The sequence below is a fragment of the Osmerus mordax genome, chromosome 2, assembly GCF_038355195.1.
Source record: "Osmerus mordax isolate fOsmMor3 chromosome 2, fOsmMor3.pri, whole genome shotgun sequence".
In the NCBI taxonomy this organism is placed as follows: domain Eukaryota; kingdom Metazoa; phylum Chordata; class Actinopteri; order Osmeriformes; family Osmeridae; genus Osmerus; species Osmerus mordax.
Window position 1 is genome coordinate 13,393,608 of NC_090051.1, and position 25,823 is coordinate 13,419,430.

General features: G+C 47.1%; 2 protein-coding genes across 6 annotated transcripts in view; one reads left to right on the forward strand and one right to left on the reverse strand.

The window, feature by feature from the left end:
- The first annotated feature begins 2,915 nt into the window (after positions 1-2,915).
- Positions 2,916-5,164, forward strand: rpl8 (ribosomal protein L8). Its single transcript, XM_067255150.1, has 6 exons — positions 2,916-2,934; positions 3,454-3,597; positions 3,755-3,896; positions 4,031-4,249; positions 4,616-4,731; positions 4,971-5,164. Exons 2-6 carry the CDS (start codon positions 3,460-3,462, stop codon positions 5,127-5,129), a joined length of 774 nt encoding a protein of 257 aa, XP_067111251.1. The 5' UTR covers positions 2,916-2,934; positions 3,454-3,459; the 3' UTR covers positions 5,130-5,164.
- Positions 5,165-8,094: 2,930 nt separating this feature from the next.
- usp9 (ubiquitin specific peptidase 9) overlaps positions 8,095-25,823 on the reverse strand; it is a 31,063-nt gene continuing 13,334 nt past the window's right edge. For 2 of the 5 annotated variants that reach the window (XM_067251907.1, XM_067251882.1), the window contains 30 exons: positions 25,165-25,260; positions 23,121-23,332; positions 22,794-23,034; positions 22,558-22,707; positions 22,299-22,419; positions 21,678-21,808; positions 21,242-21,520; positions 20,887-21,012; positions 20,657-20,794; positions 20,287-20,453; positions 19,816-19,924; positions 19,583-19,729; positions 19,328-19,474; positions 18,883-19,090; positions 18,117-18,337; positions 17,797-17,987; positions 17,532-17,705; positions 17,087-17,228; positions 16,171-16,915; positions 15,780-15,903; positions 15,444-15,669; positions 14,814-14,943; positions 14,474-14,659; positions 13,787-14,007; positions 13,424-13,512; positions 13,191-13,347; positions 12,126-12,338; positions 11,608-11,715; positions 10,583-10,651; positions 8,095-10,121 (listed from right to left, as the gene is read on the reverse strand). In XM_067251907.1, the coding sequence (XP_067108008.1) occupies positions 9,747-10,121; positions 10,583-10,651; positions 11,608-11,715; positions 12,126-12,338; positions 13,191-13,347; positions 13,424-13,512; positions 13,787-14,007; positions 14,474-14,659; positions 14,814-14,943; positions 15,444-15,669; positions 15,780-15,903; positions 16,171-16,915; positions 17,087-17,228; positions 17,532-17,705; positions 17,797-17,987; positions 18,117-18,337; positions 18,883-19,090; positions 19,328-19,474; positions 19,583-19,729; positions 19,816-19,924; positions 20,287-20,453; positions 20,657-20,794; positions 20,887-21,012; positions 21,242-21,520; positions 21,678-21,808; positions 22,299-22,419; positions 22,558-22,707; positions 22,794-23,034; positions 23,121-23,332; positions 25,165-25,260 (5,643 nt within the window). In that variant the 3' untranslated portion in view covers positions 8,095-9,746. Of the gene's footprint in view, positions 10,122-10,582; positions 10,652-11,607; positions 11,716-12,125; positions 12,339-13,190; positions 13,348-13,423; positions 13,513-13,786; positions 14,008-14,473; positions 14,660-14,813; positions 14,944-15,443; positions 15,670-15,779; positions 15,904-16,170; positions 16,916-17,086; positions 17,229-17,531; positions 17,706-17,796; positions 17,988-18,116; positions 18,338-18,882; positions 19,091-19,327; positions 19,475-19,582; positions 19,730-19,815; positions 19,925-20,286; positions 20,454-20,638; positions 20,795-20,886; positions 21,013-21,241; positions 21,521-21,677; positions 21,809-22,298; positions 22,420-22,557; positions 22,708-22,793; positions 23,035-23,120; positions 23,333-25,164; positions 25,261-25,823 lie in introns of all 5 variants that reach the window. The other 3 variants (XM_067251892.1, XM_067251874.1, XM_067251900.1) reach the window with 2 other exon arrangements.

Below are 25,823 nucleotides of genomic sequence, written 5' to 3' on the forward strand. Positions count from 1 at the left end.
CATAAGTCCTGTGTAGAGCAATCGATGCCATTCAATATCCGAACGAGTGGATCTGCTCAAGGCGGTTGGTACTAGCGCGGATAGCCTGTCACATCACATGACCCCCTAGTCTTCAGACAGGGACGTTGATATTGTTGATATTGACACAATAAACTTGCTGGTGATGTTTTCTGATTGTCTTTTTATTCTGTATAACGCGAGACAATCATCTCTGTATGCCTGCGCTTCGTCCATTAATTGTAGCCTATAGCTCGGAACAAGGATTCCCAGTTATTTCACAGTGTGAGAAATGGTTGAAATGTGTGAGAAATACAAGGTGTTGCGTGATAACGTGAGAAATGGCTGAAATGCGCGGCGAATTGCGTGAGACTTGAGAGCCCTAGTATTTTGATGTGTAAATGAGCAGCAACAAATGTATGCTTTTGAATCTATGCCATCTTTGAATAATAAGTAGCCTAGCCTATGCATACATAAATATCATTTGTAAAATGTCAGTAACAATACGGACCCATTGGCAACCGACGCAAGCACACCTCACAATTTCCCCAGAAATGGTAGGCTACCCTCTGTAGTTTATCTTAGTGTTTCACTTTAAGTGTGGCCCTTGACCAAATCTGACTCTTTCTGGGATTCACATGCCACCACATTTCACCGCTACTTGGTGTGAGTCCAGAGGCGTAGACATAAAACTACTGATTCATATCCCTTTTTTTCTTTCAAGCTTGCTGCGCACAATGCACTACTAGGCTATAGAAATTCTCCTTGCTTAACCCACTATACAACAGTTCAGGGACGCAAGTTCGATATCAGATTTGGCAGGGACATCAATAGCTAATGCAAGCGGGATTTTTTGGGGGGGATTAATTTGAGCCAAATACAGTTTTTTTGAGCTTCATGTAATATTGTTTTTATGTTTTAGTTAAAATAAGATTATCGGTAGGCCTATCATTTAGAAACTATCTTTAGTTTTTTCATGTTTTCTTAGCCTACCTCAATTCTGAGTTGTGTGCCGAGTCTGACACCTGGACTTCTGTGTGCGTGCCGCAGTGGCTATTTGGCAAGCTCAGAAGAGCGTGCTGACATGGAATTCTGCAGGCATCGGTTTGTGTTTTCGGTTAAACACTTTAAAAGCGTTGATTGGGATTATCAATCTAAATGAATGCACTGACAAATAAAGTAAATTGTTAAAACTCAAACTTTAGATTTTACTGGGGCACAGCAGATTTATACTGGGGCACGTGCCCCAGTAAAAAGGGTCTAACGACGCCCCTGTGTGAGTCCCAGCCATGAATTTCACACGTGTTGGCCCAGTAGAGGTAGGCTATATTTGGTCATTAGGGCTAGGCTCTTGTGTATACTTGGAACATTGTTTTGGTCTGAATGGCTGCAAATTGTAGAGTTCTTGGTACAAACCAACACTGACAGCAGTTAGTACTTTGTCATACTTGTTTTCATAAATTGTTGTCTGAGCTGTAAACCCTTATGAATAACAATCAGATTCTCCCTGTTGCTTTGGCTCAAGTGCAAGCGTGCCTGAGCCTTTTACCAGGGAGGTTCAACAGTGTATGGATACAGACACCTCACCTGATGTCATGCACAGGTCCACCAACCCAGAAATTATTATCTTTAACTTGAAGAGATGACAGAACACCTTTCTCACAAGGTCCACAAAGTTCGTTTTGAGGAAAGCAGAAATTTGAGTCCACACCTTAACACAACGCAATCCTTGGCTTCGAGGTTGCCCTCAGAATGCATAGGTTAATTTCAGTTTTTGTGGGAGTAAAACTTGTTTGAATGATACATTGTGAAAATTATTCTTCCATTTAGGTCCAATACAGCTGAGATTGAGACCTTAGTATCCCAGCACCAATCCATGGGATATTTCTCAGGAAAAAGTTTGACAAAATTGACATAAAGGGGGCCTTTCCATTGATAGACCATCTTCCATTCAAAGTACTGGCCAAAGTACTGTGTGTGGACATTTAAAAATTGCACCCATATGAGCTGGACATCCCATTCTAAGGCATTAATATGGAGGTGGCACCCTTTGATCCTATAACAGCTGCCACTCTTCTGGGAAGGCTGTTCATTTTGGAGTGTGTCTGTGGAAATTTGTGCCCATTCGGCCACAAGAGCATTAGGGACGTTGATGTTGGGTGATAGACCTGGCTTGGTGTTTAGGTCAGGGATCAGTGCACGTTTTTCCACACCAAACTCAACAAACTTTATTTATGAACACTATAGTGTTCATGGAGGCATTATCAAGACAATTAACAATGGGGACTGTTTTTGGGGCTAGCTCTAAGTTCTACTGGTGGAAATATTAATGCTAAAATGTAATTCTAGACAACTCTGTGCTTCAAACTTTGTGGCAACAATGTACGGAGGTCAATAAACAGGGGTTTATTGAACGCAAGCTCAGCACATCCATAGGAGTTGACGATAGGCCCTTGTGACCTTTCAATGTCAAGTCGATGCAGATCAACGTTCAAATGAGGGGTGGAGTCACACAGAATGTTGCTCGACAGTGCCACCTATAGTCGTAAAGGCCAGTTCATACTTTCCGTATACTTACATGAACATGACAATTGATAATGACACCAAGATATGTGGCATCGTGTCTTCTTTCTTCCATTTCTTCTTCAAACTACCGGTAGCCTACTTAAAGTATTAATTAGTATCACATTGTGTGCCCTCTAACCTAAATTTGTATTTAGGCACTCAAGCCAATTAATATATATATCTCACATGTCAATCTAATATCGTTATCTTTTGACTATTAAAAAAATTAGGACGTAGAACATCGTTTTCTATGAAGTGGAGACGAAGTGATGTTTGTAAATGTTGGCCTACTTTTCCCATCAACCCCCTCTGTCCCCGGAAGAAAAAGCCGTGTTCACCGTTGCACTTCCTTTTTCCTTCAACGGGGCTTAGGTACGGGAACGTTAACTTTATTCTCCTCACAGAATCCGACTTAAATCTTGTTCTTATTCAATTCATCGGTCTGCATGCACAGTTGCAATGTTAACAATATGTACCCCCGACTGTAATAGTTTGAGAATTGTGGCAAAGAACTGTTGTTTTCATTGACAAAGTATCAGTAGATGGACGCGTTGTATATATCTGCGTAGAGCCGTGATGGACAGGGCCTTCTCAGCGGTGTTGGCTCTAGCTAACCAAAGGCCTTAATAGCCGGTTAACAGAAGCCGAATTTGTCACGCTATCGTGTTAAAAGTGTAATGCCATAAAAGTAAAGGACTGTTATATGTCAAACGTATATCTGACTTGTCGTAAAACATAGCAAGTATAAAACCAAATGGCGTAAATGTGTCAACTAGCAGGCTACTTAGCTATAGCTACGGTGGCCGAAACTGGCATCTGCGCGCCTTGATCCACTAGGTAGGTAAGTTGTAGAACTTTGCGATTGTTGTTGAGTGTTGGCCTTGCTTTCAGGACACAATGGGACGCGTTATAAGGGGACAGAGGAAAGGTGCGGGCTCCGTGTTCAAAGCCCACGTGAAGCACAGAAAAGGTGCAGCCAAACTTCGCCACATTGACTTCGCCGAACGTCATGGCTACATCAAAGGGATTGTGAAGGTACACATGTTGTGGGCATTAGAATATACGTGACTTTTGCACAATTGACTGGTCCCATTTCCCCTCCAGTGAATTCACTTGTTTTTAATTTTTTTAATGTCCTCATGTACATATATGGAGCAGAGGAACTGACATGACCCTCTGCCTCCCCTCTTAGGATATCATCCATGATCCAGGTCGTGGTGCTCCACTGGCCAAAGTAGCCTTCCGTGACCCTTACCGGTTTAAGAAGAGGACAGAGCTCTTCATTGCTGCTGAGGGTATCCACACTGGACAGTTCATTTACTGTGGCAAGAAGGGTAAGTGGGCTTTCAGCTCCAATGTAGTGTATTGGCGAGACCCACCAGCTTTGTGTGCAGGATCAGATATTGCAAACTCTGAGATACAAATCTTGCTATTATGCCGAGTAGTCAACCTCAACTCTTCTTCTCAGCTCAGCTAAACATCGGTAACGTCCTACCCGTGGGCACCATGCCAGAAGGCACCATCATCTGCTGTCTGGAGGAGAAGCCTGGTGACCGCGGGAAACTTGCTCGCGCATCTGGGAACTATGCCACCGTCATCTCCCACAACCCAGAGACCAAGAAGTCCAGAGTAAAGCTGCCTTCTGGTTCCAAGAAGGTCATTGCTTCAGCCAACAGAGCTGTTGTCGGTAAGGCCCTCCAACCTTGACTGTAGACCATAACCTAGTTGTGAGAAACCTTTGATCTAACCTGGCCAGGAGTGAATAAGATGAGTTGTGTAAGAGCCCTAACAGAGAAAAAAAGAGTTAACACCTCTGCCCAAGGGACCTTGCTCTGCATTTTGGACCTTGATAATTAAATTAGGTTTTGTTAGTTTGAGACATATTCAATTGTAGCAAATGTTGGCCCTGGTATGCATGTTCTTGTACCTTGAAATTGTCATCAAAATCTAATTAGGGTAATTAGTGTTCTATTTACACACTAATTACAGAATAAGGTAGTTGAAGGTAAAGGAATCCTGTCTGTTATCCTAATTGAAGTTCTGCTTTGTCCAGGTGTGGTTGCTGGAGGTGGCCGTATTGACAAGCCCATCCTGAAGGCAGGTCGTGCCTACCACAAATACAAGGCCAAGAGAAACTGCTGGCCACGTGTCCGTGGTGTAGCCATGAACGTAAGTGGGCTCTTCTTTCTCAAAGTACTTAAACACGGGTGTACTACAGAACACATGAGGGCACAAGGAACCTCAAGTAAAAAACAGATAAGTACACCAGTGGTCCCTCCTAAAGGGATTTTTGTATTTGTATGGGATTCACCACACATTGATTCCATTTAGTAAGCGGGCAGATCTGTACTTTATGTTCAGAAATGTATTTTAGCTTTCAAAACTGAACTCTCACATGTCCTCTGTAGCCTGTTGAGCATCCATTCGGAGGTGGTAACCACCAGCATATTGGCAAGCCCTCCACCATCCGGAGAGACGCCCCAGCTGGTCGCAAGGTCGGTCTCATCGCTGCCCGTCGTACAGGCAGACTGCGTGGAACAAAGACCGTCCAGGAGAAGGAGAACTAACTCTGTTCATAATAAAGTGTTCAAAAGAACAAGAACTGTGTGTGGTTTCTACTGGGTAACGAGCATAAACCTTGTTGAAATTGCAGATGTCAGTAAATTAACTTGGACTTGAGTTCTGCTGCCGTTTCAATTGGGGCAGAACTAAAGTAACGAACAATCATGGTCAAATTCAGACATCCTGTTCCACACTTTAGCAATGCATCAATAGTGTCACCACGTTTACAGATATTAGAAATAATCGCTCAGCTTAGACAATTATAGTTAATTGATCTCATAGCTTTGTGAAGTCTGAAAAGTAATACATTCATAGCTAAAGGTGATGTCTACATCAGATGAGGTGTAAGGTACCCCTCCATTCACTAAGGTATATATATATCTGAGGAAGTACAGACCATGGGATTTGTTGTGGGGGGTAGTGATTTAATTATGTACAGGTGCATCTCAATAAATTACAATATCAAGTTGATTTATTTCAGTAATTCAATTCAAAAAGTGAAACTCCTATATTATATAGATTCATTACACACACACACACACTGATATATTTCAAGTGTTTGTTTCTTTTAATTTTGATTATAACTGACAGCTAATGAAAACCCCAAATTCAGTATCTCAGATTATTCGAATATTAAGACAAAAAAAAAAGGATTTTGAACCCAGAAATGTTGGACTACTGAAAAGTATGAACATGTACAACACTCAATACTTGGTTGGGGCTCCTTTTGCATGAATTACTGCAGCAATGCGGCGTGGCATGGAGGCGATCAGTCTGTGGCACTGCTGAAGTGTTATGGAAGCCCAGGTTGCTCTGATAGCGGCCTTCAGCTCTTCTGCGTTGTTGGGTCTGGTGGTCTTGCATCTTCCTCTTCACAATACCCCATAGATTCTCTATGGGGTTTAGGTCAGGCGAGTTTGCGAGCCAATCATGCACAGGGATACCATGGTCCTTAAACCAGGTATGGTACCTTTGGCAGTGTGTATAGGTGCCAAGTCCTGCTGGAAAATGAAATCCGCATCTCTATAAAGCTGGTCAGCAGAGGGAAGCATGAAGTGCTCTAAAACTTCCTGGTAGACGGCTGCGCTGACCTTGGACCTGAGAAAACACAGTGGACCAACACTAGCAGATGACATGGCACCCCAAACCATCACTGACTGGAAACTTTACACTGGACCTCAAGCAACTTGGATTCTGTGCCTCTCCTCTCTTCCTCCAGACTCTGGGACCTTGATTTCCAAATGAAATGCAAAATTAATCTGAGAAGAGAACTTTGGACCACTGAGCAACAGTCCAGTCCTTTTTGTCCTTAGCCCAGGTAAGACGCCTCTGACATTGTGTGTAGTTCAAGAGTGGCTTGACACAAGGAATGCGACAGTTGAAGCCCATGTCCTGGATACATCTGTGTGTGGTGGCTCTTGAAGCACGGACTCCAGCTGCAGTCCACTCCTTGTGAATCTCCCCCAAATTCTTGAATGGCCTTCGTTTCACAATCCTCTCAAGGCTGCGGTTATCCCTGTTGCTTGTGCACCTTTTTCTACCTCATTTTTTCCTTCCATTAAACTTTCCATTAATGTGCTTGGATACAGAACTCTGTGAACAGCCATTTTCTTTAGCAATGAGCTTTTGTGTCTTACCCTCCTTGTGCAGGGTGTCAATGATCGTCTTCTTGACAACTGTCAAGTCAGCAGTCTGACCCTACTGAACCAAACTGAGAGACCATTTAAAGGCCCAGGAAACCTTTGCAGGAGTTTTGAGTTAATTAGCTGATTAGAGTGTGACACCATGAGACTTATTCACAATATTCTAATTTTCTGAGATAATGAATTTTTGTTTTCATTAGCTGTCAGTTATAATCATCAAAATTAAAAGAAATAAACACTTGAAATATATCAGTCTGTGTGTAATGAATCTATATAATATAGGAGTTTCACTTTTTGAATCGAATTACTGAAATAAATCAAAATTTTCAAGAAAATTAAAATGACAACATCCAGTAACATTTAAGATTTCCCTAAAAACCCTAACATGCTAAATTTAGCTACAACCAAGTCAGTGGCCACTAAATTCGGCATATCCCTTTATCGACTGGGTAGGATATCTAGAACAGATTACATTATTCACAGCTTGGATTAATTGAGGTACAGGAAACATTCCTTAAACATCCCACACAAACGGTTCTCTGGGGACTGGAGGATGTTGAAGTATACTGAAATCATTTGAGTTTGTGGAACCACCTTTATTATGCATGCTTAATGATATGGTGTGGGCCTGATGTGTGCCAGACAACTGCTCATACCATTCCATCACCACCCTCTACCATTGACACTGCAGGATGGATTCATGACAGTTTTTGTCATGCAACATTTTGATTGTTCTTGAAATTTAGATTAATCAGACTGATGTTTTTCCATTCCTTAATCTTCCAGTTAAATTGATCCTGTTCCCAGACGCCACCTCCTCCCTGCCCTCCTCTTCTCACTCTTACCCTCAAACTCTCATCCACCCTCTCTCAACCTCAATTAACCCTTCCTCAACTCTCACTCACTCTGCTTCACACCCTCCCATCACACTCACCTTCCCTTATCCCTCATCCTCCCTTGACCCTCATCCTAACCACCAATTACACCTGCTGTTACAGGAGGAACGCAGCCTCCTACTGCAGTCCATGAAAAGAATGTGTTCTACACAACAGAAGATATGGGATAATATACACACAAAAAATATATTTTCTAATAGAAATCCTGTAGGTAATATTTCCAGCTGTGATGACAGTTGCTAGTTATTCTCACTGTAGACATCTGGGGAGTTTTCAGTTTTAATATCATGATGGATTACAAAAGCTGAATCTGTGGATGACGGGGCTTTATGTAAATGTATGCATTTGATCAAAGTTGCTGTTCTACAAACATTAGCCAAGTAAATGTTTCAGAATATCAGTGAAATCACCAATCAATACTGAGACTGACACAAGATTCCATATTCTTTATTTGCTAAGGGCGCAACGCTTTTTTTTTTGTTTGTTTGTTATATTTCTGTGCACAAAAAACCTCACAAAGTGAAAGTTCACATCGTGACTGGAGCTCCAGAACTCACCGTCACCACGGCGGCAGAACTCTGTACAGTCAATACCTTCTTTAAAAATAACTCAAGGACAAAAATGTTCCTCTTAAATCAAATTCTATTCTTTTTGTGAAATACAACAAAATAAATTCTATAAAATAAGAGCAAAATATTTAAATATAATACGGTGGGCAGAATATTTTCATTTGCAGGAGTATTTGGTATATTTTAGATAAATCCCAAAAATACACGCATTCAAGTGACCAATTAAATACAGTATTTACTGATGTTTACCATCAGCTCCTAAAGAATTATACTTTACTGAGCCAAAGTTTCACTGTGACTAACCCAGCAGAGAGAACAGTAAAGACTGCTGTGTGCCAGTTCTCTATGGAGGAGGAGGGACGCAGCAGAGAAGCCCAGCCTAGCCAGCTCCACAGCAAAATGGAGGCCCTGGGGCATGTGTGTCCAACTAGGCTACCAAAGAAGAAACCACAGTCTATATTACACCAGGAGCAACTTCAATGCATGTGGCCCCCCACTCCTTTTCTGAATTCCCATGGGTGAAAAGAAAGCTGTCTACCCTGATGAAAACTGACTGCCAAATGTGTAGGATTATACTAAATGTGCATTTGAAAAGCCACTTATTCTTACATTGGTTCAAACGATCACCCTCAATGTCCAAGAGGGAGATTTGAGTAAATTACAACGTGTGTCCCTCTGTGGTTGTCCTCCTTACTAATCATCCCTGGGCGACACGTCAGGTGAGAAGCCATGCTAAATGTTACGGCATATTAACTAGAGCTTCAAAATGATTCAGTTATTTACCAGAACAAAAAGAGAGAAAGGCAATGACAGTTTCAGAACAATGTTGCATCGTCGCTTTTTCACATCAGCTGAACACCGTTTAAGTTCACCCAAACATTCCACATCTCACACATGAACTGACCCTTGCTCAGAAGTAGATCTGGCATGGGTCATAAGGTTGTCAAGGAGCAGTAATAATAAGAATAACATTATGAATGATGACGTGTCTACAGTAGAATGGCAGACCAAACTGCACTGTCAACCATGGGTGAGGAAACAAAAATCATTCTTTTGATATTTTTTGTATCCTAAGATATCCATTGGTATCCATTGGTGATCTTCTAGATCGCCCAACAGCAAACTAAGTTAGGCTATTGGGGGATTTTTGAACAGTCAAAACAACTTTAATATGTACAACTTTCTGTCATGTCAACAAGGGCATCAGTATAATCAGGCTTGGATAAATTGGATGTTTATGAACACGCCCTCTCTCGCCCCCCCTCTGTGGCCCAGCAGGTCCTGCAAGGCAGGAAGGTAGCCCACCCCGGGGAAGAGCACCCCCTACATGCCCAGACTGGCTGCAGGCTGGTGGGGAGAGACTCTCAGGGGGGCTGGAGAGGGGCTGGGGTGCCTGGTGAGGCCCTGCCCTGCGGGTCACACAGAGAACTTCTTGCTCTGTGGGAGGGATGATGCGAGGAGAGAGAGAGAGACAGGATGATGGAGACTCGAGGCACAGCGAGAGGTGGGGGGTGTCATTCCTTAGGCAGGGCCGGTGCAGGGGCGGAGGAGGTTGGGGTAGGGGGGACTTCCTCATTGCAGCTCTCTTGTGCTCGTGGACCTAGGCCGGTGGTTGGAGTTTGGGTTGGACCGGTGGATGGAGTTTGGGTTGGTCTGGGGGTAGTTGTTGGAGTTTGGGTTGGACTTGGGGCAGTAGTTGGAGTTTGGGTTGGGCCAGGGGCAGTTGTTGGAGTTTGGGTTGGGGCAGGAGCAGTTGTTGGGGCAGTAGTTGGAGTTTGGGTTGGGCCAGGGGCGGTTGTTGGAGTTTGAGTTTGGGCGGGGGCAGGTCGCTGGGGGTTGTTAATGTGCTGGGCTGCAGGGCCTGTATAGGGATGAGGATGGTTGTTCTGCTGCAAAGAGAGGAGATGGACATATCAGAAAAGAAAAAATAAATCACATCCTGAAATCTATTTTCTGAACAGAGAAAAAGTAAAACAGTATTAAAAGAAACGTTCTTGGTGGAAGCGCATTTTTATTGATATTGTTCATTTCCAATCTTAAATGAAACCATTATATTTCATTAAAACTATTGTTGTATTTTCTTGTAGCTCATGTTTTCCTAAATGTATAACAATTGTTACTATCCTTTCATAGTATCAAATTTGATTTCAAACGGTTGCTTTGACAATATACTGTATACATTCAATTATTATTATTATTTGTATTCATTAATTTGCCACATAGTACTGCTACTACATGATAAGCTACTGAAACTACTGTAATGCTCTGCCATCGCTAAACCCTTGAGGTCAGGGCACCATCCACATTGCTAACCATGACACTACAGGCAAGGTTGTGTGTCTTTTGGTACCTGCTGTGATGGTGTGGTTCCTGCAGGGTAGAGGGAGGGGTCCTCAGTGGGGTCCTGCCCATCAGGCACCTAGGAAACACAGGACTTGTTACCCTTCCTATCCATCCAGAATGACGCATTCAGAATATGTAACAGCACAGCTAGGCCAGTCCTAAGATGCAGATTAATGCCTCCTCACACACATTTAGGGAGTCAGGTGGCTGAGCGGTTAGGGAAGTGGGCTAGTAATCTGAAGGTTGCCAGTTCGATTCCCGGCCATGCCAAATGACGTTGTGTCCTTGGGCAAGGCACTTCACCCTACTGGCCTCGGGGAAGAATGTCCCTGTACTTACTGTAAGTCGCTCTGGATAAGAGCGTCTACTAAATGGCTAAATGTAAATGTAATTTAGCTCCCTATGAATTGAATACCTTTCCTAGATTAGGAATGAGTAGTGAAGTGCATGCTGTGTAGAGGTCGGCCTGTGAGCATGAGAGCAGGTATAACCACGTGGTTTCTACAAGTCTATAGACTGCATAAAGACTGTAAGGAAATCGTGTCCACCTCCCATACGTGCTGCTGATGGCGTATGTGTGCACCTGAGCCTGGTGCTCTCTGTACTACACAGGCCACAACTTCATCACTGACGCTAATACAGCAGTGCTCCACCTTCCTGACTACAGCCAAGTGTCGAGCTTTCAAACAGGTGTTTGTTTGTGACCGCACTATTTGCTCTGGAAAGAGGGCACACAATTCCTACTGCCCCTCTGATTGGCTAGTTCAATGCTGCTAAGAACCAATGGGATGGTCCAGCTGCACAACAAACAGCCAATCAATGCATTTGCTCCAACTTGTAACTTCCCTGAAGGGTTAAACACAAGCGACACCCAGACATCTATGATGTCTATCACAGCCTGACTATCACATGTTGCAGCAGCTAGCTCCAGTCTTGGTGTCCTGTGTGTGTTCTCGGCCCTGAGCAAACATGTCTGGTAGTCGTGTCACTGTAGCCTGGGGACACCAAGGAGGACGGAGGGTGGCAGCTTACAGCGTGCTGCTGGCCTGTTCCTTCCCCTGGTAAGAGCTGCGGTGGCGTGGAGGATTTCCCCAGCGCCGCCTCCTCTTCAGACACCACATCGTGCTTCGTTAGGTGACACTGTTTTAGAAATGGCAGTTAAAATAGGTTGCATGTCGTCAAGCGTCAAAAAAACGATACAAGCGTGGACTGCTGCAGTCGGAATGTTTTCTGTCTTGATCAATTAATCGCTTCAAAATAATAATAATGAAACGGATGGTTAGAGTGATAAGAGTCAAAGGTGAACAGAGTGATAAGGGTATAGAGCTGTTCAGTTGTTAGAGCTTGATTACACAGCCAGGGCCTGATAATGGCTGGCTGCTACTACAGTACGCTATCCTACTGACTGACATCCAGACTGTCTTAGTCATAAGTACCTAGTACTGAGCCTTAATCAGGCCTATCATATTTGAGACAAATGGCTGGCTCGGAGATACACCCCTGTAACCTTTGCGTTGTTAACACGCAGTCATGGTTGGGCTAAGGGTTACCTCCTCGGGGCAGAGTTCGCAGGCCTTGGCCAGGGTCATGCGTGCGCTGTGCGAGCGCTCCAGGAAGTAGCCGTTGGAGGTCTCGTTGCTCTGGACAGGAGGAGACCAGTTGTTGTAGGTGTACTGGGGGTTCCCGGTGTACGGCCTCCTCTCCAGCTCGTCACCCAGCCACTCCACCGCCCACGTCCACTTACGCTTCAGGTCCCCGTTGCTCTGTGCGCGCACACACACACACACATTGAAGAGAATAAAGAGAACAATAGTGGGAGGTTGAGCGTGTGCCAGTAGTGCATTAGACTTGCAGACTAGCAGTAAAAGTGTGTGGCTAAGATAATGTACCACAAGTAGAAATAAGAGTACTACTATAAATAGTAGGAAATTGACAGTAGCAGTAATAGTGGCGTGAGGAGAAAGAGAGGAGAGGAAAGAGAGTAGAAGAAGGTGTGGGAGGATGATGTTAAGTACCTGTAGTATCTGTTAGGGTTAAGACTGTACCTGTAGTATCTGCTAGGGTTAAGACTGTACCTGTAGTATCTACGAGGGTTAAGACTGTACCTGTAGTATCTGTTAGGGTTAAGACTGTACCTGTAGTATCTACGAGGGTTAAGACTGTACCTGTAGTATCTACGAGGGTTAAGACTGTACCTGTAGTATCTGTTAGGGTTAAGACTGTACCTGTAGTATCTACGAGGGTTAAGACTGTACCTGTAGTATCTGCTAGGGTTAAGACTGTACCTGTAGTATCTGCTAGGGTTAAGACTGTACCTGTAGTATCTGCTAGGGTTAAGACTGTACCTGTAGTATCTGCTAGGGTTAAGACTGTACCTGTAGTATCTGCTAGGGTTAAGACTGTACCTGTAGTATCTGCTAGGGTTAAGACTGTACCTGTAGTATCTGCTAGGGTTAAGACTGTACCTGTAGTATCTGCTAGGGTTAAGACTGTACCTGTAGTATCTGCTAGGGTTAAGACTGTACCTGTAGTATCTGCTAGGGTTAGGACTGTACCTGTAGTATCTGCTAGGGTTAGGACTGTACCTGTAGTATCTGCTAGGGTTAGGACTGTACCTGTAGTATCTGGTAGGCCACAGAACAGTTACTGAAGAGGGCCACCATGCACTTGATGCACTGGTAGGCTCGTTTCTGGTAGTGGTTCTTGGAGCGCTGGATAGTATCAAACAGCCCGTCACGGTCGTCAGGGATACCCTTCAGAACATTGTGGATCCTACAGAGGGCAAGAGGAAAGATTAGCCCAAACAGGAAAACACACACACACATCATGGTAGGGAGTATGAGCTGACCTGTGTGTTTGCCAGGAGTCCTCGATGAGCAGGATCTGGAGGAGGAGGTCCAGGTAAGGCCGCAGCTCATAGGTGTAGGAGTACGCCACCTGGACACATGTTAACATTCCTATTGACATGTTCTCACATGTTCCGCAAAGGTGCGGCATTAAGAAGCTGCCGAGAATCCACACAAACGCAACACGTCGACCCCTAAACCCTAACCCTCCTGACAGAGCAGCCCGTAAGAACTGCACCTCTAGCCCTCGACCATCTGCGGCACTCACTTTCTGCACCGCTTGCGATGTCACAACGGATGAAAAGCATAGGCTAAAACTAATACATGTGTCCAGATGTTTGCATGTAGGCTGATCCCCCCCCCACCTGCCAGAGCAGCTCGCTGAGGACGGTGGAGGAGAACTGGGGGTTCTCCCAGCAGCTGAAGCGCAGTAGCTTCACAGTCTCCTCCGAGTTGCTGCAGTCCTCGATGATCTTCTTCACGTAGCTCGTCCTCACAAACAGGATCTCTACCACCAGCTGCTGCAGGGGCATGACCGGGGCAGTCAGGCTGGGGTCGCCGTACGGGTTGGGGAGGGGGGGGTTACCTACGGAGAGAGAGAGCATAGTAGAGGAGACATAACACAGGGCCCGAAGAGGATGCAGTGCTCTCGTCTGTAGTGTCAGAAGTATGGGTGTACCCAGTACCATATGACCCTGTACCATATGACTCAAAAGTCCATTGCTCATTTTCATTGTCAGGAATAACATGTTTGACCATTTAAGGCAGCCTCTCTCAATCCTGGTCCTAGGGACCCCCCCCCGGCCCTGCACGTTCTAGATGTTTCCCCTCTTCCAACACACCTGATTCAATTGAATGGGTCATCGTCAGGCTTCTGCTTAGCTTGATAACGACCCATTAATTTGAACCAGGTGTGTTGGAAGAGAGAAACATCTAGAACAAGCAGGGCAGGGGAGGAACAGGAATGAGAAAGGTTGATTTAAGCACCTGACATTTCAACCTCCCCCTTTCTCTAGCCCCATCCTGCTGCCTTCCTCTGACCCCAGACCCACCGTTGATGGAGGACTGCATGCGTGTGGACACGTCGCAGCAGCGCAGCAGCTGGGACACCACGGTGTACAGCTTGCCCAGCTCAGCGTACTGGTACTTGATGGGGGGCCCGGGGCCCTCATCCAGGGCCACCAGCATGAAGGTGGCTGGGACACTCAACTTCAACAGCTGGCTCTTCTCTGCCAGGCCTGGGGACAGAGAGGGATGGGGGAAAACAGGGAGAAGGTGACATAGATGGGAAATTAGTTGGTGGGGTTGAGAGAGATCATGTCAGGACTATGTGATGCTGGTGTGTGTGTGTGTGTATGGTCGGTCTGTGTGTCCGAGTACACTGACCCTTACCCAGGTTGGCATACATGACGAACAGGTTGAAGTACTGCTGCAGGTGGCGCCCGTGCTCAGACACCTCCCTCCTCAGCAGGTTAAGCACGGCTCTCAGCAGGTGGTCGCTCAGACCCAGGTTGTCACACGCCTAGCGCACAGCAAGCAGGTTATCACACAGTGACACACGGTTACAGATGATGAACAGCTCAATATTCAGGCTGTTTCGATCAGCACAGCCAAACTTCTGACCCTTCTAGTCTGATTTGCGCTACCTGGGTGGAGGAGTGCTACCTGGGTGGGGGAGAGCGCTACCTGGGTGGGGGAGAGCGCTACCTGGGTGGGGGAGAGCGCTACCTGGGTGGGGGAGAGCGCTACCTGGGTGGGGGAGAGCGCTACCTGGGTGGAGGAGAGTGCTACTTGGGTGGAGGAGAGTGCTACCTGGGTGGGGGAGAGCGCTACCTGAGTGGAGGAGAGTGCTACCTGGGTGGGGGAGAGCGCTACCTGGGTGGAGGAGAGTGCTACCTGGGTGGAGGAGAGTGCTACCTGGGTGGGGGAGAGTGCTACCTGGGTGGGGGAGAGTGCTACCTGGGTGGAGGAGAGTGCTACCTGGGTGGGGGAGAGTGCTACCTGGGTGGGGGAGAGTGCTACCTGGGTGGAGGAGCCTGACGAGGCGCTGGGAGGGGGGCAGGGTCCGTCCTGCAGGGAGAAGTGTGCGATGAAGACGATGAGTTTGGCAAAGGCTCCCCTGACCTCGGCACTGGGACACTCCAACAGGTACTCGGAGAAGCGGTTAGCGCAGGCAAACAGGACGTTGTTTGCAAACCAGTAGCGTACGCTCTTACTGTGCCTTAGGAGGACACACAGGCCGTCATACCTGGATGGGGGGGAAACAGGAGAAGGGTTAGGGTGGGGGCGTAGGTGGGTGCGTGGGTGGAGAGAGAGCAGGTTTAATGTGGCGGGGTGGGTGGAGAGAGCGGATGTTACCAGTCACTTGCTGGACCCCGCACCACCTTCTTGGTGTGGAAGCCAGTGCTGAAGAGGAAGCGGGCGGCTAGCTGGGCGCTAATCATAGCCATCTCCTCAGCCTCTGGAAGCAGGTGGTCTTGGCCTGGAGGGTCAGAAACACCATCAGATCACACTGCATGACTGCATAGAATCTTACAGGGATGCTCAAGTACTTTCTATCCAAGACAATGAACACAAATAAAAGGGAACTCAAAGAATGTGAATCTGCTTCATTCAAAGCATCGAGCAGAACTGCACTGTGGAACTGCCTTTTGTTCAAATCACATGCTAAAACCAAGCGACACCTCAGACAGAATAACCCAGACAGGAGAGAAGAGTTGGGGTTAGACAGGAGAGTATTCGTACGTACCAGGAGGGGGGTTCAAATAGACACTGTTACAGGTCAGAAGTTTCTTAATGAACTGGAAGTATTCCAGGCTGTATTGCATACGGTTGTGCATAAACTGCACGTTCTGCTTGCGCACGCTGCACTCGATAACCCCCGGCATCTTGACCTGGTGGGGCTTGGAGGACGAGAGGGTCAGCTCGGAAATGTACTTGACCAGCTCGTTGTCCTTGTCCATGGAGTCCATCCTCTCGTAGAACAGGATGTAGGCGTTCCACCAGCGCTTCTGCCTCCGGTAGGACATCCTCTTCATCATGTGGTCGAACACCTCCCCCATGTACTCGCCACCGAAGCACTGGCTCTTCATCTCCTCCTCGTCGTCCATCTTGCACTCGGTGACATCGCCGTCGTCAAACTTGTACCAGCGGTTGCGCTCTCCGTCCCCTCCGTTCCTCTGGATGATGTAGGAGTAGTAGTGTCCTCCGCTGGCCTGGCCCGAGTGCACCAGCACCCCCACCAGGCCGTATTGAGAGCTGCCAGGCGGCTCCGGGTCGGGCTGGATGAGCTGGCTCTCGGGATTGACGTGGTCTCCCTCCAGCTTGGCCACCCCTGCTACCGTGTAGGGCTCCATGTCCAGCTCGCGGGGGAACTCAAAGTAGTCGTTGAACTTGATGGCGCACTCCCTCTCCCAGTCGTAGTCGAAGCGCTTCAGCTGGATGGCCAGGACCGGGGGCAGCTTCTTAATGAGCAGGCGCTTCACTGTGTCCACCTGGGGGGGCGGCAATTGAAGTGGCATTAGTTGAGCTGTTGCCTTATCACAGCGGTTGGTTTAGGGTTTCAATTATAAAGGTCACAGGTAGTCGGTGGTAGGGTTAAACTGTGCTGTTGTCTCAGGTGTGTGTGTGTGTGGCGGGGGTTCTACACTGAGTTGTGTTTTTACCTTCTTATTGCACTTTTCACAGTGGTAAGCGTTGGCTCCTTCCAGCAGGTCTCCCTTGACATACTGCTCCATGGAGTCTAGAAGGTTCTGGTGGTTCCTGATGTCCACATTCAGAGTGGTGAACGACTCCTCACACTCATACCTACACACACACACACAACACAGTTGAGTTACCAAAAAAACTTACAGATTACATATCAAAAGAAATGAATAATTGAAATGAATAAATCAGTGTCAAAATTGAGTTACATTGGCTCTAGTAGTAGTTAAAATCTCACTTATAAAATGAATAATAATACTACAAAAGGTGAGATTGAATAAATGTATTTAATAAAAAGTAAACTTACTCTGATGCTCTGGTACCATATATTACTTACAATTTAAATAGTGTGTGTGTGGTGTGTGTGTGTGTAGTGTATGTCGTGTTTAGTAAGTGTGTGTGTACCTGTGAGGACAGCCCTGGCAGATCTTCTGGTCAGCGAAGGAACCTCCCAGGACCTTGCTGAGCATGGAGGTATGTCCCAGAGCCTTCAAGGCCTCGTCCAGACTGTCCACTAGCGAGTTGAAGAACTCCAGCGCATCATGCTGCTCTCGCAGGTTCACCGGCTCCCCCCACAACCTGGAACACAGGGTGAGTACTATGAGTGAGAATAATGATGGAGGGGTTGGAAGGGTGGGTAGGGCCTCTTGGGGAGGGGTAGGACCTTCACCTGAACTGCTTCCAGAAGCCTCTGGGGACGTAGTACTGCAGCCTGGAGGCGGCCAGATGACCAAAGATGACCTGTAAGTGGCGCAGCACCCCGATGTTGTACTCCTTCCTGTCTTCAGACTTGCTGAGGGACGGCTTGTCATCAAACTGGTGGTGGTAGCTGAACACCTCATCACGAGGATCCACATTGGTCTGGAGGAATATAAACCAGTGAATAAACGCAACATAAACAAAACACTGTAGCCAGCCAGTCTGAATTACTATGCTGTATCCTCCACTCTTGTGTGTTCTATCCCCTGCTCTGCTCTGCTCTGCACTCACCTCACTCTCCTGCTTCTCGTCTCCTGACATGTCGTCGTCCACAGCGGTCCCGGTGCCCTCCACGGCCAGGATACCGTTGCGGATGGGTGGGATCATGTAGAGCTGCTGGATGACAGAGTTCATGTAGCAGGTGGCGCCCGCGTTTTTCAGCCCCACAAAGCCTTTGGTGGGCCGAGGCCCTACAGGAGGAAGGTACTCCCACTCTGTCAGAGCCTCGCAGCCTGGGGAGGTCAAGTCAGAACACACAGATCTGTTAGGCCAACCAGTCGGATGCAACTTATTCCTAGAGCATTCTAATGAAGATAATAATGGAGATGGTATGATTAACTAGGTGGTAAGGATCCTGGCTAGATACTACATGTATGTTAACACCTTGGTTAGATGATACATGTCTGTTAGCTTCCTGGCTAGATGATACATGTCTGTTAGCATCCTGGCTAGATGATACATGTCTGTTAGCATCCTGGCTAGATGATACATGTCTGTTAGCTTCCTGGCTAGATGATACATGTATGTTAGCACCTTGGCTAGATGATACATGTCTGTTAGCTTCCTGGCTAGATGATACATGTCTGTTAGCTTCCTGGCTAGATGATACATGTATGTTAGCACCTTGGCTAGATGATACATGTCTGTTAGCACCTTGGCTAGATGATACATGTCTGTTAGCTTCCTGGCTAGATGATACATGTCTGTTAGCATACTGGCTAGATGATACATGTCTGTTAGCATCCTACATTGCTGGGGGCTCCATAGCGGTTCTCACCTTGGTAGTACATGTCAGTGAGTGTGTCAGTGATTTGTTTGAGGTTGCGCACGCAGCCCACAGCCAGCGCCACCAGCAGCTCGAAGCCAGCGTTGATGGAGGCAGGACTGCTGCATACTGGGATGGCCTGCTCAGGGGGGAACTCCCCGCTCTTCATGTACTGCAGGTAGACATTAGACGCGGGGAAGATGAAGTCATCAATCAGCTCCTGGAGAGAGAAGAGGAGGGGAGGTTATCCTTTCCTGTTTACCTATGCTGCTTCTCAACCTACATCCATCTGATCTTCCTATCATGGTGAGGTTGGCTCCTTCCCTTCCTCCAACCATGGGGAGCTTGGCCCCTCCCCCATCTTCATACCTTGAGGAAGCTGACCCCTCCCATGATGAGGTGGGCCCTTCCCCTCCCCCCTCCCATGATGAGGTGGGCCCCTCCCCCTCCCTCCTACCTTGATGAGGTTGGCGCCTCCCTTTTCACAGCCGATGTAGAACTTCTTCTCTGGCGTCTGGAATGCCAGCAGCTCCTTGGTGATGCCGATGTGGCCCTCCAGGATGGTCTCCTCCACCCCGGTCTCACCTGTCCTCTTCACCTCGTCCTGGCCACACACACACATCAACTCTGGGCCTGGACACTTAGGCATCACAATGCTGCACTTCTGGGTATCAAAGTGAATCGTATAAGTCTGGCGTCTCCTGGGTCTCACCCTGATCCTCTTGAGCCAGTCGATCTGGTTGTTGAGCAGCACCTCTGCGTTGGGCAGGTTGATGTTGCTGTTGTAGGCATAGTTTAGCAGAAGCCTCAAGAGGGTGAAGTAGTCTCCTGCATGCTTGGCCCGCTCCTTAGCTGTGCTCTGGATCACACACACACACGTCAGGTCTGGATGCCCAGAGTACAGTGCCCCCCCCACCCTCAATGACCCCTGACCTGAGTACTCACCCCCAGGACAGTGAAGAGCAGGGTGATGAAGAAGAGGAGGGGTCTGTGTCCCATACAGCACCTGGTGGCCATGAGGAAGAACTGCTCTTGGGCCATCTGCCGGACAGACCTGCACACAGAACAGGTGTTCATATAGCCCAACACACACACACATTCATATAGCCCAACACACACACACATTCATATAGTCTGACACACACACACACACACACACACACACACACACACACACACACACACACACACACACACACACACACACACACACACACACACACACACACACACACACACACACACACACACACACACACACACACACACACACACACACACACACACACACACACACACACACACACACACACACACACACACACACACACACACACACACACACACACACACACACACACACACACACACACACACACACACACACACACACACACACACACACACACAGCTTACTTGCTGTGGCAATGTAGCAGCAGGTCTATAATGAAGGTCTGCCAGGCCTTCTCCTTGCTGAGTGTGTCCAGAGCCGTGGGCAGGAGGGCGAAGCACAGGGTCATGACCTCCAGGGCCTCACAGCACACCTGCTCATCCTCCCCATCTGGCTCCTGCCCCGTGTTGGTCTGGAAAGGAACACACACACAGTGTACAATATGGGTCTTCGTCTAGCTTGTGGTTGGACGAGATAAGGGGGCTCAAAGTGCCGGCCCACAGGCCATTAGCTTTAACACCATGGATCTTGCCTGTCCTAACTTGAACACCTTCTCATACATACAACATGCACTCGCTTTAACACCTTAGATCCAACCTGTACTAGATTTAACACCTTCTCATAGATCTTGCTAATCTCTTCGTTGGAGCTGAAGACCAGCTGCACTGTGCCACAGCCTGAAGCCCATACGATCTTCTGCACGGCCCGGATCACACAGATGTCTGGGATGTACTTAGAAGCCTGGAAGAAGTTCTGAAAAAGACAAGGGAAGAGGTCGACATTTGTAATTAATGTAGTCATCATTCCATGACACAAACCATCTCTCCAGGTCTCTCTCTCCTCACCTCATCAGAGATCTGCTGGGCCAGCCGTATGGCCACGTTGCGCAGCATGCACTCAGAGGCTGGGTTGGGAATGTGCTGCAGGGCGGTCTGCAGCACCAGGGCCTGGTCGTGTGTGACCTGGTTGATCTGGAGAAAAAGTAAGGGCCATTACAGCTTCGCACAGGCCTCAGGCAGGGCAACAGGCATAACTGGTTGACTGTGGTATGTGAACTATACAGGAAACTAGTAATAAAAGGTGGGGTTTTAAGTGCGCGTGTTGTCAAAGTGTTTTCATGTTAAGTCAGTCTGTGTGTGTGGTGTGTGTATATTTATTCAGTATGTGTGAGTATGATTATTCTGTGTGTGTGTTTCTGACCGGTGAGACAGGGATGCTGCCCTCAGCGTTGGGCTGGCAGGCCTCCGCCACGGCCCTGACGTGTCCGAAGCCCACGGCGGTCAGCAGCAGCTTGGCGATCTTCAGAGCGTTGAGGTACGCCCCCCGCCGCGTCTCCATATCGGCGCTCGTCAGGAAGTTGTTCCTGGTGAGCATGCTCAGTACGAGCGGGAGACCTCCGCTCTTCAGGAAGTTGAACTGGAAGTCACAGGCTTCCTCGCCCAAGGTGCCGCTGGCAGGCATGAGCAGAGCGTACACCACCTGGGGGAGCAGGGGGTAGATAACAGGGTCACAAACACGTAACTAACCCTCATAGCTCACCCTAAACCCTCATAAACACACCCTCATAACAAACCCTCATAACAAACCCTAACAACAAACAGGTGCAAACTCTCTCACACAGATCCACACCACCCACCTCGATGAGGTAAAGCACTTGTGAAGGAGAGGGCCCAAAGAAGCGGGAATCCAGACTGGGACTGAGGCTGTTCTCCCCCAGCTTGGCATGGTCCAGACACCCCGCACGCAAGCTGCCCACCGTGGTGTTATCTAGGAACACACGCACACAGCAGGACCAGTCAGAATCATTTGAAAAATTACCAAATACAGATGTCATGTATCCCAAAGACTGTCAAATCTAACATGACTAAAATGAGTAGTGTGCTTCCTGGGCTGATAAAAGATGTGTTTTCCTTTGTGGGTGTTTGCTTTAGTTCTGTGGGTTTGTGTGTACCTGTGGGAATGCATGTTTTGTGTATCCGTTTGTGTGTGTATTTGTTCTGTGCGCATGTATGGACATTTTTCATAACTGAGTAATAACATAACACAGAGCAATTAGTATTTTATGAGATATTGAATGATCATTAAGCATTTAATAAATAATCTAAGCATTTGATTCATCATTAGATTTATCATTGGAACAATTTATCATTTAAATTACATTTTTAAAGGAAAAACCTTCTATAGGCATCTATACCTTCAGTGAAACCCTCTATAGGCATGGACAGTTACGATGTGTGTGTGCACGCTTGGTGTGTACCTGGAGGCATGAGCTTCATGAGCAGCCTGGCTCCATCTCGGAGCAGGGGCATGGCGAGGCTGCAGCCCAGGTCGGCCACCTGCCACAGGAAGGACACGTAGCGCAGGTGCAGAGACATGATCTGGAGACGAGGGCAGACGGAGGATTTACGTTTCAGGATATCCACTCAGGAGGTTGTCTACATGCGTGCTTGTCTGTCTATGTGTGCATTCGTTTGTGTGTGTGTGTGTGTGTCTGTGTGAGGGCGCATGTCTCTCACCACTCCAGGAAGGCAGCTCTCAACTTCCGGGTTAGGTCCATCGCTGAAGTGGTTGCCGTGGTTTCCAGGTGAGCCGGTGGAGGAGTCCGAGGAGCTGTCAGGACTGGAGGGCATGTTGGCACTCACCTGGGTGAGCTTGGCTGTAATCAACTACAGACACACACAAGCATATATTGGTTCAAATGTCCAGTTATAACAGACAATATGGTGACAGACAGAAGATCGCGATAACCCACCGTTTTATCTTTGAGACTGAGCTGCCCAATCAGCTTCCTGTCGTCAGCTGGGTCCACCACCTCTCCACCAATGAACAGTTCTATCTTGGTGTGAGTGGCGTTGGCCTTGATCCTGGTGAGGATGCCTCTGCGCACGGAGCCGATGGTGTCGTTGGTGTGAGACCAGATGTCCAGGTCGTCTACCTGACGGCCCTGGTTGGGGAACCGCACGATCAACGTGATGTGCTTCCCACGGAACGCCCTGAGAGAGGAGGGCAAAAAGAAGGGCTTAGAAAGTGTGTGTATGTCTGTCTGTGTCTGTGTGTATGTATGTGTCTGTCTGTCTACCTGGACATGGGCAGTATGGTCCTCTCCTCGTGGTAGTCGCTGTCACACTCGTTGATGTACTCCTTCAACACGGTGAGCACTCGGACCATGCGGACGGCCTCCTGGCGGGCAATGTTGACGCTGTCCTTGTCCCCGTCTAGCACACACAGTGTGTCGTACGACGCCTTCAGACGGTCAAAACAGGACTGGATGAAATCCTCGTGGATCTCGACCTGCAGACAGCCAGATAGAGAAAGAGGTTAAATGATGGAACTTATAAAAATAAAGAATATTTAGGAGTTTAACACCAGAAATAAAAGGGTTTTAGGACTTACTTGACCCCCTTTCTTTTTAAGTATCTACAAAAGCTACAGTTAGGTCCATAAGTATTTGGACATTGACACAATTTTCATCATTTTGGCTCTGTATACCACCACAATGGATTTGAAATGAAAAAATCAAGATGTGCTTTAAGTGCAGACTTTCAGCTTTAATTTCAAGGTATTTACATCCAAATCAGGTGAACGGTTTAGGAATTACAATACATTTTATAAGTGCCCCCCCCCTTTTTAAGGGACCAAAAGTAATTGGACAATTGGCTGCTCAGCTGTTCCATGGCCAGGTGTATGTTATTCCCTTATAAAGGGAGTTCGTTATTTCATTGACAAGGAGCAGATAAAAGGTCTAGAGTTCATTTCAAGTATGGTATTTGTGTTTGGAATCTGTTGCTGTCAACTCTCAATATGAAGTCCAAAGAGCTGTCACCATCAGTGAAGCAAGCCATCGTTAGGCTGAAAAATCAAAACAAACCTATCAGAGAGATAGCAAAAACATTAGGTGTGGCCAAATCAACTGTTACATTCTTAAAAAGAAAGAACGCACTGGTGAGCTCAGCAACACCAAAAGACCCGGAAGACCACGGAAAACAACTGTGGTGGATGACAGAAGAATTCTTTCCCTGGTGAAGAAAAACCCCTTCACAACAGTTGGCCAGATCAAGAACACTCTCCAGGAGGTAGGCGTATCTGTGTCAAAGTCAACAATTAAGAGACGACTTCACCAGAGTAAATACAGAGGGTTCACCACAAGATGTAAACCATTGGTGAGTCTCAAAAACAGGAAGACCAGATTAGAGTTTGCCAAAAAACATCTAAAAGAGCCTGTACAGTTCTGGAACAACATCCTATGGACAGATGAGACCAAGATCAACTTGTACCAGAATGATGGGAAGAGAAGAGTATGGAGAAGGGAAGGAACTGCTCACGATCCAAAGCATACCACCTCATCAGTGAAGCATGGTGGAGGTAGTGTTATGGCGTGGGCATGTATGGCTGCCAATGGAACTGGTTCCCTTGTATTTATCGATGATGTGACTGCTGACAAAAGCAGTAGGATGAATTCTGAAGTGTTTCGGGCAATATTATCTGCTCAGATTCAGCCAAATGCTTCAGAACTCATAGGACGGCGCTTAACAGTGCAGATGGACAATGACCCGAAGCATACTGCGAAAGCAACCAAAGAGTTTAAGGCAAAGAAGTGGAATGTTCTGCAATGGCCAAGTCAATCACCTGACCTAAATCCAATTGAGCATGCATTTCACTTGCTAAAGACAAAACTGAAGGGAAAATGCCCCAAGAACAAGCAGGAACTGAAGACAGTTGCAGTAGAGGCCTGGCAGAGCATCACCAGGGACGAAACCCAGCGTCTGGTGATGTCTATGGGTTCCAGACTTCAGGCCGTCATTGACTGCAAAGGATTTGCAACCAAGTATTAAAAGTGACAATTAGATTTATGATTATGTTAGTTTGTCCAATTATTTTTGGTCCCTTAAAAAGGGGGGGGGCCACATATAAAATGTGTTGTAATTCCTACACCGTTCACCTGATTTGGATGTAAATACCCTGAAATTAAAGCTGAAAGTCTGCACTTAAAGCACATCTTGATTGTTTAATTTCAAATCCATTGTGGTGGTATACAGAGCCAAAATGAAAATTGTGTCAATGTCCAAATACTTATGGACCTAATTGTATGTTTTCCCTGTTAGTAACCAGATGTTTCTGTGTACCTGGTTGACTTGTAGTTTGGGTCCCAGGTTGGTGTAGATCTCCTTCAGCAGGTCTATGGCTCGGCTGGCGATGTCATCACTTCCCTGGATGACCACCTGTGGGGGCAGGGTGATGAAAGAGATGTGATGAAAGAGATCAGGACTTGTGTGAGTGTGTCTCAGAGTACGCGAGTAGGCTTAAGCTTTCATGGGTCATCAGACTAGTGGCCTGATCTGAAACAGGGCCATTCAACTTCCAGCCTGGAGAGTGAGTGAGCCACAGTGTGAGAGAGAAACAGGGACATAAAGGGCCATTGCTAAGAATTGGCAACCGCCAGCCATCCTAGATCCCCAAGAGGAGGTTCTAGACCCCTGACAGGAGGTTCCAGATCCCTCATAGGAGGTTCTAGATCCCTGAACAGGATGTTGAATCAGTACACATGCCTCCTTCCTCACTCTGGTGTTGTCAATGCATTTTTACACATAGAAGGATTAGAGAGCAATGTAGGTCAACCAAAATGCACAGCTGCTCTCAACTGGGCCAGCTCCTGCTTTCCTACAGCAGCAGGCTTGCAGCTAGCAGTTCCAGTGGTTGCTCTAAACAATCTAATCACCTCTAAACTCTCCAGCTGGAGATAACGTGCGGGGCATTCAGATGCAGCACTCAAGGCAGGTTTCTG

Coding starts and splice junctions, on each gene's coding strand:
- rpl8 (XM_067255150.1), top strand. CDS start 3,460: ATGGGACGCGTTATAAGGGGACAGAGGAAAGGTGCGGGCTCCGTGTTC. Junction 3,897..4,030: donor CATTTACTGTGGCAAGAAGG/GTAAGTGGGCTT, acceptor TCTTCTTCTCAG/CTCAGCTAAACATCGGTAAC. Junction 4,250..4,615: donor AGCCAACAGAGCTGTTGTCG/GTAAGGCCCTCC, acceptor TGCTTTGTCCAG/GTGTGGTTGCTGGAGGTGGC.